The following is a 13,475-nucleotide window of genomic DNA, read 5'->3' as shown; positions in this document are numbered from 1 at the left end:
CGTGAATGCTATCTCACATGACACATTGATGATTATGTGGGAGGACCTACATAACACATGAAGAACATTACAACCATATTCTTCCCACTCACATTCTATATCAAGGGAGAGGGTTGGGAACACATACAGATATTTAAGGCCCGGTCACACTGCCCAAAAGTCGCGTAAACGAATGAATCGCGCAAGAAATTTGGTTGTGCGTGCTTGTCCGTCGAGGATTTTCGCTGATTTATGTGATGAAAATCATCAACGAATTGCGCAAGAACTACGGAAAGATCACGCAAAAATCACGAACAAACCACGCCCTTTCAGCTCACAGGCACGCAAAGGCCCCAAATAAAGCGAATTCGCAGTTGTGCGCGACGACTGAGGCCCACGGAAAACCACGCATAATCTGCGCATTATCACTAATGAATCGCACATGATTCACACATGAACGCGATAGCGGCAAAATTTTTGCGAACGATCACTTATATTCCACGCATATTTCGCGCATTGTTCGCGTAAGAACTATGCAAAAATTACCTAAAACAGCGCAATACTTCATAAACTTTTGCGCGAAGCCGAGTTTTGAGCGGCTCAAAACCTTTAATTGCGTAAAGCGCTGATCCGGACAACTACAAAGGTTCCACATCAGACAAACTCATGAAATGCGCAAATCGCGCATACATGTCTCGCGTAAGGCTTGAATTTCTTATGTGATTCATGCGTTTACGTGACTTTTGGGCAGTGGGACCGGGTCTTTAGGGTACATGTACATTCCTGTCAGTGGCTATGTATGCACTGTGATACACCTGCTGTGACTTACATTTTGTACATTCAATTCTGTCATACCAGAAAATCTAGAAAATCTCTTGAAAATCTGTCTTACAAGAAAATCTGTTTGTGAGTATACATGCAGAGTGTTTGCATTTCATTCCGCCAAGGAGGTTATGTTTTTGCTGGCATTGGGTTTGTCAATCTGTTTGGCAAAATAACTCAAAAAGTTGTGAAACGATTTGGATGAGATTTTGAGGAAACTTGATGATGCCATAAGGGACATGTGATCAAATTTTGGTAGTGATCTTGGTCACCATCAGGATCCAGGAATTGAAAAAAAAAAAATTTGGAAGAAATCTTTATCACTGGGAAATAGGCTAACGAACAAGAGAATTCAAGCTGTGTGTACTTGAGGTGTGTACATGCACACTTCAAGTGCACGCTTGAGGTACAGCAAGTAGTTAAGGGGGAGACACTAAAAAGGATTCTTTATCACTGGGAAATAGGGCTGTTCTTAGCATATAAGTATAAATGGGTGGATATGAGCAGGGAGGTGTAAGAAAAGGAGAGACAACTACTGCTCTCCTTTGAAGTCATGCGCGGCACCGCCGAGAAGTTATGCGCTTAACTACAGGTGGAAATCAGGTGCTTTGACAAAAGAGAGCATCAATAATCAGGACTAGCGCTCTCAAATCTAGAAATACTTGCCCCTACTGCACTTCGCTCTCTCTCTTTCAATGTGATGGCAACAATGAATTTGTGTACCTTGAATTGGAGCAGCGAATCAAAATGCAGTGTAAAACTGACAATTTTAAAGGGTGTGTACAGTTCTGGTCGAGGTGAAGATTTAGCTTTTAATGTTTTGTGAGATATTCAGAAACCACTCTATGAGATGTCAAAGAGCATGCAGTTCTAAGGGGTATCAAAAGTTTATTCGATGAAAATCGGTTTTGAAATGGCTGAGATATCCAAAAACAAGGTGAAACAAAGAGATACTAATAAAGTTGGGGCATGTCGCCTTTTATTATTTGCACTTTTTTGGATATCTCAGCCATTTGAAAACCAATCTTCATCAAATAAACGTTGAATCCTTCTTAAAATAACATGCTCTTTCATATTTCATACGAGGCTTTTCATTATCTCACTTAGGAATGTTCAAAACATGAATCCCTACCTCAACCAGTACTGTACAGTCCCTTTAACAGCAAATAGTTTAAAAGCACGCTGGTGCACGCTTTAGCGGAGTACTTTATTTGAAAGATCAAAATATCCCAGATTAAAGGACAGAAAACTAACATGCGGAAATGTGCACATTATAGAAAAATATTAGGTTTTTAAGATGGCCTAATTTTCATTTCATTTCAATTTGCGCATTACGAAGAAACTAGAAATACATGTTTATAATATTGAATTCTTTCCTAAACTACTCTTAATCAATTCAAGTATTTCATTTAAAATTTTACAGGGAAATAAAGCTTGTAATTCAACGACAGGTGAAATGTGTTCTTCGTCTCCGAACTTCGCCTTGCAACTAGAGCGATGCAGAGCATGACTTCAAAGCGTATAGTGGAATGCTATACATCCCACTGTAATGCTTTGAACCCAAACATGTGTTTGCATGAATTATGAAGAGTTGTCTCTCCTTTTCTAACACCTCCCTGATATGAGCTGCTTGGCGGAGGTCTGCACTCTCCATGTGCTTTTCTACTTTCTATCATGTTTCTGGTTATTGGTGCTGTCTGTAAAAATATATCATATACATATTTATGTGTGTTCATTGATGGAAAGAGAGTTAAAGAGGGTGAGAGATACTGGTAAATTGACACACACATATACATGTGTGTGTGTGTGTGTGTGTGTGTGTGTGTGTGTGTGTGTGTGTGTGTGTGTGTGTGTGTGTGTGTGTGTGTGTGTGTGTGTGTGTGCATATTATATCTACAGGTGTATATAAAATGCACAAATTCTCACTATTAAATTTCTTCTGAGATAAACAGTCAAACCTGTCTTAGCAGCCACCTGTCTATAGCGGCCACTTTAAAATCTCCTACACTAAATTTCTGTGTTATAGACCCTTTACATAGCGGTCACCTGCCTAACGCGGCTAGCGGCCACTCGTTTTGTATCCCGTGGTGAATATCTAACTGGGTATAGCGGCCACAAAAATTTAGCTCAACCGTTAAAATCAGCCATGAATACGTTAGCTTTTACATTCACTGCTTGAATTCTACCAAGTCCTATCAAAAGAACAGAAGTAGGCTAAAGGAAAATTTAAAATGACGTAAATTGTACCCCAAAAATCCCCACATTTATAGCTGCTAATGCAAACATATTTGCTGCTTTGTTTTGTTTCCAAAGAATAACATGCGGCATTTTATGCTATTATGCAATGCAAGTTTTAACATTCAAAATGGCCACCAACCTATTTATAGTTGCCACCTGTCTATAGTGGCCACTTTTGCAGTTTTCCTTGGGTGGCTGCTATAGACAGGTATGACTGTGTTTGCACAAATTAACCAGTCACACAAAGGGATTAAAGACGAGGTGCTATACTCACAGTGTTTGGAGGTTGTTTAGGCCATCGAATGATCGGGGCGCAATGTAGCTGATAGAGTTCATACTCAGATTCCTGCAATACACATGAATAAATAAATTAAAAGATTGAATTTATTCACTCCATTACAGTTGCGGTTAAACATACAGATATGCAATGATCAAAACAATATGGTTTACAGAAAAAAACAAAACATTGAAAGATACAGAAGGTGATCCGAGAGGATACTCAGATCACCTAACAAGTCATGGTTGCACATTGGTTGCACCATGTAGTCAATCAGCCGAGGGTTTGTGTGTATGTGTGTGGTTGGGGTGTGTGTGTGTGTGTGTTAATAACAAACTGGAATCATTATTCCATTTCCTTTCTTTGGTATTGTGGAAGTGAATAAAATATCATGGGGGAATTCCAGCAAAACTGATTAAGTGGGGGAAAAAAAATCATATGGCAATGCGAAAAGACTTTAGATTTTTAAATCAATTACATATTAAATGATATATCTGTTTTTGAGATTGTATCTACTTCTAGGATAAGATAGGATTTGGATCTTGATGCTTGAAATAGTATAGCCTGATTACAGCTATTGGGAGCTAGAAATGTACATATCTAATATCAATCATACTTGACATATGAATAAATATGTAAAGCAGAATATGTCAGGTAGAAAGGGCACCATTGAATTCGATTGAATGCATTTTTTGAAACATGCAAACAAAAAATAAATAAATAAATAAAACCCATCACACGCCGGCAAAAATTGATTAAAGTGCAAAGCTACCCCATGTTTGCATTAACATCAATAATCACTCAAAATTCATGACCTTAATACCACCTTCTTGTGTGTTTGAGAGATTCAAATATCAAGATATTTGCTCCAGTTTCTGAACCATCTACTCCCACTTCCACACACACATTGCATACACAAGGACAAGTTTTCATATATGAGAGGTTTTACTCTCTTATATTAGGCATGGTATACCCACACACATCCAATACAAGAGACAAACCACATCATAATTTTGCAGCCCTGATATACTACATATTAAATAGAGGGCTTTACATTTTCCACTTGCACATATGCACTACACAGTCAGAGGTTATACAGGTGCACAACTGCATTTGCCGAAGCAGAGGTATACAAATAGTGGACACTAGGGTCGTATCTGGCTGCAAACTAGATTGGATGACCGCTGGATCTAAATCTGTTGCTCTGTTGCCGCCGTCCCTCTTCCCTCAGAACGTCCCCACTCTTTTTTTTCCTTTCTTTTCTAAATTTGCAATCGCCAGAGTCATATCGAGTTCACTGCGAGGAATGGCTGGCATGGACAAGATTCCATCGCATCATTTAGCGGTTAACAGCGGGAGTGGCGAATTCATTCAGACTCGCCTCTGTTTGAATTCTCTTTCATCCACTCTTCTTCCCCCTCCCTCTCTTTCTCCTCCCTGACCCCCCCCCCCCACCCGTTAGCAACCCAGCATTGCAATGTCCTACAAATATGTATACCTCTACATGCTGTACTTCATCAGCCAGATTTACTGCCCACTTTGCAATTGAGAATTTCTTAGTACATACTGCTGTCGATTTCATGAAAGGGAAATGGGCATACAATATACTAATATACATAAAGAATTCCACATACAATTTTCATATTCTTAGCATAGAGCACATGACTTTATTCTATTTTTTTCAGAATGCAGGGGGTATTACCCTTAACACATGTCCGTAACATGTGGAAGAAAGGTGCACTTTTCATTAAGAATCAAATCATGTGAAATTCTCTGTGCATTTGCCTTATATTGTTGTTCTACTGTGACATCACCAATTGCTGTACTCTACTTATGCACTGACAAATCCATGGATTTTGACATAGTATCTTTAATCACAGGTCACAGATAATCACACTATTCAGTTGTATAGTGCTTGCATTCTCTTACACGAGATTCAGGCTCTTCAACAATTTCTGAATGTACAGTGTCAATCACATCACAATCACTGCGAAAAATTCCACTTTAATGATGACAAAACACTTAGAGCTATTTTACCTTCTTTTTTTTTTAATGAAAGAGAGCAATTTATAACCATAAACCATGGCTCTTTGAGAATAGTTTCAATTTGTTTCAATGCAAGCACCATGAAAATTCACATCTAACATTGACATACACTACAGGCATCTGTACACAAAATAAAAAAGGGCATGTTCACAATGGGTGTGTGTCGAGCACACTGTATAACATGATATATTTGCAGCATTAATTCTTAGCGAATTGGAGCCAACTGCCTTTTTTGCAGCCTTTTTTGTGGCATGAAATTTTCGCGAACTGCCACTGGCATTCAATGTATATAGAGTAGACAAGAACTTTCGCGTGCATTTTAATTCTGCGAATCTTGGCGCTCACAAAATTCGCGAAATTAAAGTGCACGCAAACATTCCTCGTTTTACAGTACCATCCTGTACCATACCATTAGTAGAGGAATGCTCGGATGCTCTCAAAGTGAACCGTACGGTACCATGCCAAAAGTGGACCACTTCCCGACGTGCTCCAAAAGTGTACCATACCGTACATACTGTGCCAGAGAGTACTGAATGCCAAGTCGTCAAAAACCATACCGCACCAGAAGTTAACATGAGAGGAATGTGCATAACACACACTAGGTCATGATACGAAAAAGTTGATTCTCCTAATTAGGGACACCTATATGTAACATAATCATGCACGGTGAATGACCCCAATGATAAAAATCATGTGACCCCTCCAACTCGAGTCCGAAACTAGCTCATGAAGTACGCTATCTCCACCGGGTGCTCAGATACCCCAAATCTGGTCGTGTATAGTACGGTATATTTCAGTTTGCTTTTGAGTGCTTGAACATAACCAAAGTGATGGCTGTCGTTGCTCAAATAAATTTCCTAGTGTAACAAGCAGACTTAACTGGTTATTGCGCTTTGGGCAACAAACTACTAATGTTGAACATGAAGCCTTATACAAATTTCAATAACACAAATACATAGCACTAGAGTTTCTAAAACAATCACACAAGTAACTTGAGTTATACTAGTCAAATCATCTTCACCACGGTATAAGTAATCTTTATGTAGGGAAGAAAAAGATTAAAATTACCACCCATATTGTTGAGGTCCCAAAGTACGCATTACGAATGCAATGGCCTTCGGGTATTGATTCGGTTGGGACGTGCTAATGTGAATGTTAATGATCCTCTCTCAACTCACGTCAATCTTGTATTGACGTGCTAATGAAGAGTCGCCCCCATCCCCTCTTTTTATCAGGTTGAATAAGGCAGGGGGGTGTTCACCTGATCAATCACGGCCATTATCACACCAATCTCTTATACCAACACCGGTAATGGATTCCCAACTTTCACCCCTGTTGAGTGTGCCCGACATTCCCTTTTCCTCTTTTCAATCTCATCATCGTGGACAGGTTCACTACATTGCAGGGACAGGGAAAGTGCTGAGTTGGCAGTCTGCTGAGCGCATAAACATGAGCTTGGGTCATCATCCCGTATAGACCGGTTTACTTCTGAATAAAAAAGTGCCATCAAGAAGTTACCATGGCAAACTAATATAACATGACTTCGGGACTAAAATTTATTTCAGGCAAACAGCCAAGTGACACAGTAGCACGCAAATCACCCAGAGAATTGTAGCAATAAACCACTTTAAAGATTAGCAATGCGAGTTCATACAAAATGCATGTACATCTAATGCGGCTGTATATACCATAAATATCCGGAGTATATTTTGCGATGTTTTTATCTTCATGAATATTTTCAGAGTCCACCGGTCTTTGTGCCATTAACGAAAAGTAAAAATATTGTATCTTATAATAATGATGCATTGTATATTATATCGGAGGTGGGAAATTGCTCTTTTCCCTCCTGCAAAGTAATAATACTTTTTTCTCTCTCTCATTCTGTCAAAGTTGTTCATGATCACTATTTCAACCATTCACTAAAGTGTCTCAAAAGTCCCAATTACTCATATTATACTCGCAAAATATATGGTGTATACAGTACGCAGCAACCTCCTTGCATCATAGAATTATAGATGAATGCATTTCAAACTATAGCTTAAACCACATGGGGAACTTGTTAAAATCTAATCTGGCCTTAATTTAAAAAAAGAAAAAGAAAAAAAGTTTAATGTGTGCCTGTCAGATGCAGGAGGAAAAAAAAAACACGCCAAGGTGAAAAAAAAAGGATGAAACGAAAACAGATAAAATGTTTTGGAGGCCATTAAATGCCATTCACACGTGCACGAGATGAGAGGAGACGGCCCAGTCGAAGCATTTGGTCGTTTTGTCTGACATTTATGATGATGCATTCAAATGCCAACTTAGATGTAGTTTACAGGCACAGAGCCCCCCCCTCCCCCTCCCCCCCCCCCCCCCTCCCTGCATCTGCCAGAATCATGGACTAGGTTCATCTGAAAGACAGATTCTTGACTGGTGACAGATGAAGCACAAGAATGAGAAAGAGAGAGAAAAAAAAATAGACAACCCTGAAATATTTTATTTCTGCCATATCATGTCTAGTACCTCAGCTCAATACTATATGATGCAACCTTTTCAGCTCTTGCTTTTTATTCTTATCAAACTCTGTGGCTGTACATTTGTAGGTATAAATATTTGAATGACTGTGGACAATACCACACAGTAATTTGTTGCCACTCTTCTCATTGACAAATTCCCACAGTAATAGACACCACGGTAATTCAAATGGTAATGACTCATTCATGAAGTATCATGGTATTTCTGGTAAGCACTGCGCACATGCATATCTCCTACTGCAGGGCTGCACACTAACCCACTTTTTTTTTCTTTCTGTTTTTTCGACTGGTCCGACAGACAGGCCGGACTACTGTAAAAGTGGATATCTTCGCACTACTAATTTATTGCGCTTAGCCCGTTAATAAGAGTTTCGCATGTTTTTAATTCTGCGGAATCAAGACATCACGCACAGGAACATTTTTATGGCAAGCAAAAATATTCGCGTGCTTTTCTTTTCGTGCTAGTTTTTGGTTGCGCGAAATGCACGAAAATTACAACACCACGAAAATTTCCACTTTTACAGTAGTAGGCACCCAGTTTTTCCAATTTTTACTGCTGCTCTATTCCTGAAAAAGTTACTGGTCCAACAGTGATTTCTGAAGGCCCTGGACCGTCGGACCAGTGCCAGTGTGCAGCGTTACCTATTGGGAAAAGGCAGGCAGTATGTCAGGTCATGTGGTATTACATACACCACTGTAAAGACTGGTGTATTTTGTGACAAGATTCACACTTGAATCTTGCATGCATATTTCACGCAAAGTTAGAAATCACCACCCAAACTACCTTGGTATTTTGCAATGTATTTCATGGTGAATTTGCATTCGCATTACTAATTAAATCGCAAAATATTTGAAATACTGCAGAATTTCACCGCCAACGTAAATACACCTATTGATACCAAAGCATCTGGTGCTACAGTGGAAACTCGATATAAAGAGAGCTGATATGACAAAATATGTGATATAACAAACTAATTTCTCCTGTCCCAATAAATTTACTTTCTTTGTGTTGCATTGTTTATTGACTACTGATTTAACAAAATATCTGAAATAAAGAACGAATTGTCTTGGTCCCAAGGATCTCGTTATACTGAGTTTCCACTGTACCTGGCGCTCAATCCTGGTCATGTGTGAAGCAGAGGAGACCAAGCTGTGGTGTGAAGGCATAGAGCCTTGAGAGAGAGAGAGAGAGACATATTACACAGTGTATTCTCTGTGCACATATCTACCAATGTCCACATCTCACTTCCAGGAAGGAAGAAAAAAAAAATCTATATTTCTGTCATCTGAGTTTGGGGTTGGGTGTACTATATCTCTCAGCTCATCCCTGGCATGATAGTCTACCCTTCCTAGACCTTTTATTTATCTTCTCACCTCCCCCTCATTCTCATTTCTTCTTCTTTATTATATTCACAGATCATATGATTTCATGATAAGTGATGAAATCAATCAAGATAACCCTCAAACTTAACATCCACATGACGTAAATCTAATACAGATTAAACACAAACAGTTCCATCAAACTTCAAAAGGTCTCGCAGCTTTTATGAGCATTAGCAGGAAATTCTTCAAGATGTCCATGTTTCACACAAGGGGTTTCTTTTGAACTTTGGCAAGGAAAACTTTGGAGTGAGGGAAAGCCTATCCAAATTATAATACTTCGGTGGATTAAAGATTTCTTTTGGTTTATTTCCATCAAACTGTTCACCTCTTCCGAGTGAGAGCAGCCACAGGAAGTACAAATTGTAGGTTAACATATGACCGACAATATCATTACTGTTAGAAAGCATTACAAGCAAGTCAAAGGTTGCAAAATTATGTGACAATTAAAACTAGTCCAAGGAGTACATTAGACTAGACAGAAGTCAACAAGAGAGAGAGAGAAAAAAAAAAAGCTCTTCAGATTTCATATGCTGTCTATAGAGAGCAACATTATTTTGTATGAAAGAAAGCAATGGGGCATCAGGAAAACAAAACAATGCAAGACATGACAAGGAAACATACAAACAAAGAAAGTACATGTGAGGCGACTGCTACGGGCAAAGTACATCATGTTAGGAACTAATGTTCCGTCGTGTAATGAATTGCAAATGTCACCCAAGATGGGATGTGATTGCGATAAAATCAATTTCTGGAGCCATCCACCTTGTCAGATGGGAGAAGAAGAAGAAGAAGGGGCTGGGGAGGAGGAGGAGGGGGAAAGGATGACGTGTGATATGATGTGGAAATCTGTGACGCGGGAGACGGATGCCATCCTGGGGTGAACTAAACGGGAAGAGAGTGCAGCTAACTCCTCGAGTCAATCCCGCCCGCGCATGCACTATCCGTCCTCGCCACAGTCTATACGCACGGCTATTTGCCCCACTTAGTGCTAGATGGTGGGGGCGGGGTATCCACGAGGAATGGTTTCCTATCCGTAGTGTATTTAATAAATTGCTCATGTACGGTACGCACGAATGTGCGTACAGCATCTTTTGGGCAATCTAACAGGCATAGCAGCAACCCTGGAAGCATCATACCAGTCGAATCAGACACACTTAGGAATTGCAACCGTCGAAACACAACAACAACAACATTATATCAAACAATGTAGAACAGGACGTGTTCTCTGAACTGAATTTCTGGAGACATATGACACCAATGTAAGGAGAGTACTACATCATGGTCGAGAATTTAATGAGAATTACAAATTGTAGCAAAAGAACTTTTGGAAAGAAACTATCCTTCTTTCTATTTATGAATTCAAAACTGGTCCTTGTCTAACTTGGAAATTTTGGAAAAAGGAGCCTTTTCTGTCTTTATACTTTTGATGGCAGGACTTCAGTATTCACTCAATCATAAAAGACTCAAATTATGACAGAAGATCAGAGAATCGGTTAGTGGATACCAGATTCAGCCTTGTCTCGTTGAATGCTTCTACATAGATCCCAAAACATGTTGTGGCATTGAACTGCACAAACAACCCCACTGATTTTGGCGGGGGCAAAGAATGGCTCATTACTGGCATTTTACAGCTGATTTGATTAGCTTGTTTGACATTCGCACGACACACGACAGGCCCCCACGATAGCAGAGTAACCTTTGCAAATGACATTTACAACATTATTAGCGCATGCATCACCGTCATTATCCGAGATATTTCCCATCCGTAATGTACCAGTCGCCGCTATGTTTATTGACAGAGAGGAAGGTAGAAAGCAAGGGGGGCCCCCCTCGTACAACCTCACACAGAGTCCTCATCAATACTGCCGGGCCAGTCAGGATTCATGATTTTTCACATGCAGTGGTACATCACAACGTTACTACCATTCATTGCGATGCCAACTTTCAGTCTTGTAGAATATTAAAGCCTAATTGACGCTAAGCATGCCAGAATGAAGGCATAACTAAGAGCCCACACCAATGTCAACAAAACGGACAAAATGGGAGTACACTTTTGAAAATTTGGAATTATCATCAATCTTTCGTATTTCATCATATTACCAGATGTTTATAACAGTGAGAAAAATGTTGAATAAAGCTTATGCTTCCAAAAGTGAATACGACATATTCCTAGTAAATAGGAAGAGAAGACTTTCCTGCTTTCTTAATTAAAAGTAACATGACATGTTCTGATTACATGTGAAGAGAATACTTAGCAATTTTAATAAAGTGGCAAGTGCAACGGAACCTGTTCATTGGCATGGATATTAAAGGTACTTGTGAATTCAAGGATCTTTTCAGAATTTTACACTAGGCCTATTCATTCCAAAATGTGACACTACAAAATGCAAAACTTGACAGTCACATATACTCATACTCCTGTGAAACATTGTGATGGTATTATACCACCCCTGAGAATCTTTCACGTTTTGGCTCATGAGACTTTGCTGGCACAACTGGCTAAGCCATCTATCTGTAGATCTGTTTCCGTGCAGCCACACAGAGTACGGAGTATCATAGAAATCACAAGTTTTCTGTAGTGAAAGTTCTCGAAGCAAACCTGTTAATAATAATAATAATAATACATAACATTTATAAAGCGCTTAATATCATATTTCTAAGCGCTGGGGAAAAACAAAGATAGAGAACGAGTGAAGAAGAAAACAATAAGCAATCCACATATAAGTACAGCAACAATCATATATATGACAACAATTACAAACACTAGTACACTACCGACACAGATAACACTTCCTAAAGAGATATGTTTTGAGGTTTGACTTAAATGAATCTAGTGTATTGGCTTGTCGGATGCTGACGGGAAGATTGTTCCATAGTTTAGGAGCAAGAGAGGAAAAGGCACGATCACCATAACGTGTGTTGGTACGAGGTCCAGAGGATAACTGAAGATTGGCAGTGGTGGCGGAACGAAGACGTCTGGTTGTGGAGGATGTGGATGCAGAGCGGAGAGAAACAAGATCTTGAAGGTAGGGTGGTGCGAGGTTGTGGTTGATTTTGAAAATGAGAAGGAGAACTTCAGCAAACACTTTAGGGAAATTAACAGAAATCACACTTTGGTGTGGATTTTTAGTTTGTAGATGTTTCAGGTAGCATTTTGCATATCATAAGCTCTAACTATAATCTCAAATGTTTACTCAAATCATGATTTTTTTAAACACATGATCTATAGGCCTATACTGTGACATTATCACTTTCCTCCTTTTTATGTCTGTTTGTTTGTTTTTCAAGCAAAGTGTTTGTAAAAAAAAAAAAAAAAGATGTTCTTTCTATACACACCAAACAACATGATAGCATACATGTACTCTGTACTTTCATTTCACTCCCTGGCTAATAATATGATTAAAATTACTTTTTCTAGTCTTCTTCGCTTTTTGAGAAAATATGAAAATATATATCACATTCTTTACTGAAAGCTCAACAAAAGCAGATGATATAGATCACAATTACATGACCAGCTCATCAGAGTGCTCTGTGCAACTATGCAGTTTTTGCTCAGACATTCAAGAATATGATTTTTTTTTTCTAAATGGCGACACCCCCTCTATCTTGAAAATTTCCATCGCTTTAAATTCAAACTTCCCCTATTAACAAATTGCTGAACATCCCTTTAAGTATTGCCAGAACAAATCTCACAATCAGAACACTCGATATCAATGCATTGTGCATGAAGGAAAACTCTTTAAAAAGTTAGAAGGCATTAGTCAGGGAATAGATAAAAACATTCCCTCATCATCCTGAAACATTCCTTGAACACGCATTGATGCTTCGCACCGGGGTAAAGCTGAACAATGCGGAAGAGGACTTTTCACGCCTCTGCAGAGTCACTGTTTGTTGATGTGCAGGGTTGCTCTTGTCTTGGTAGGTTAATTGCCAATCATCTCATTCCTCCTTTTATTTGTCCAGGGCCAAACTGCTGCCGCCCCCTGAACTTGGAGGGATCTGTGATGGATCATGGGGGCTTTGGACTTTGACAGGCATGTTCCTGGGATGCCAGCCAGCTGCTGCACCCACCCCTACTGTATATGTGCAAGTAGGGTGGGTAGCAAGAAGTTGAGCTCTTTCAGATTGGTGAAAGAACTTAATACATCTGCTAAGGAGGTTATGTTTTTGTCGGCATCGGTTTCTTCGTCTGTCTATTTGCAAAATAACTGAAA

General features: G+C 39.3%; 1 protein-coding gene across 1 annotated transcript in view; it reads right to left on the bottom strand.

The window, feature by feature from the left end:
• LOC139710811 (adhesion G protein-coupled receptor A3-like) overlaps positions 1–13,475 on the bottom strand; it is a 148,287-nt gene that overhangs the window by 57,945 nt on the left and 76,867 nt on the right. The window contains exon 3 of the mRNA XM_071622718.1: positions 3,314–3,385. Within this exon, the coding sequence (XP_071478819.1) occupies positions 3,314–3,385 (72 nt within the window). The remainder of the gene's footprint in view (positions 1–3,313; positions 3,386–13,475) is intronic.

This window comes from Diadema antillarum, unplaced genomic scaffold (assembly GCF_040938485.1).
Source record: "Diadema antillarum isolate AM-2024a unplaced genomic scaffold, OU_Dant_1.0 seq00001569_RagTag, whole genome shotgun sequence".
NCBI lineage: Eukaryota > Metazoa > Echinodermata > Echinoidea > Diadematoida > Diadematidae > Diadema > Diadema antillarum.
The sequence above is the reverse complement of the archived record's forward strand: the minus strand, read 5'-3'. Positions and strand labels throughout refer to the sequence as shown.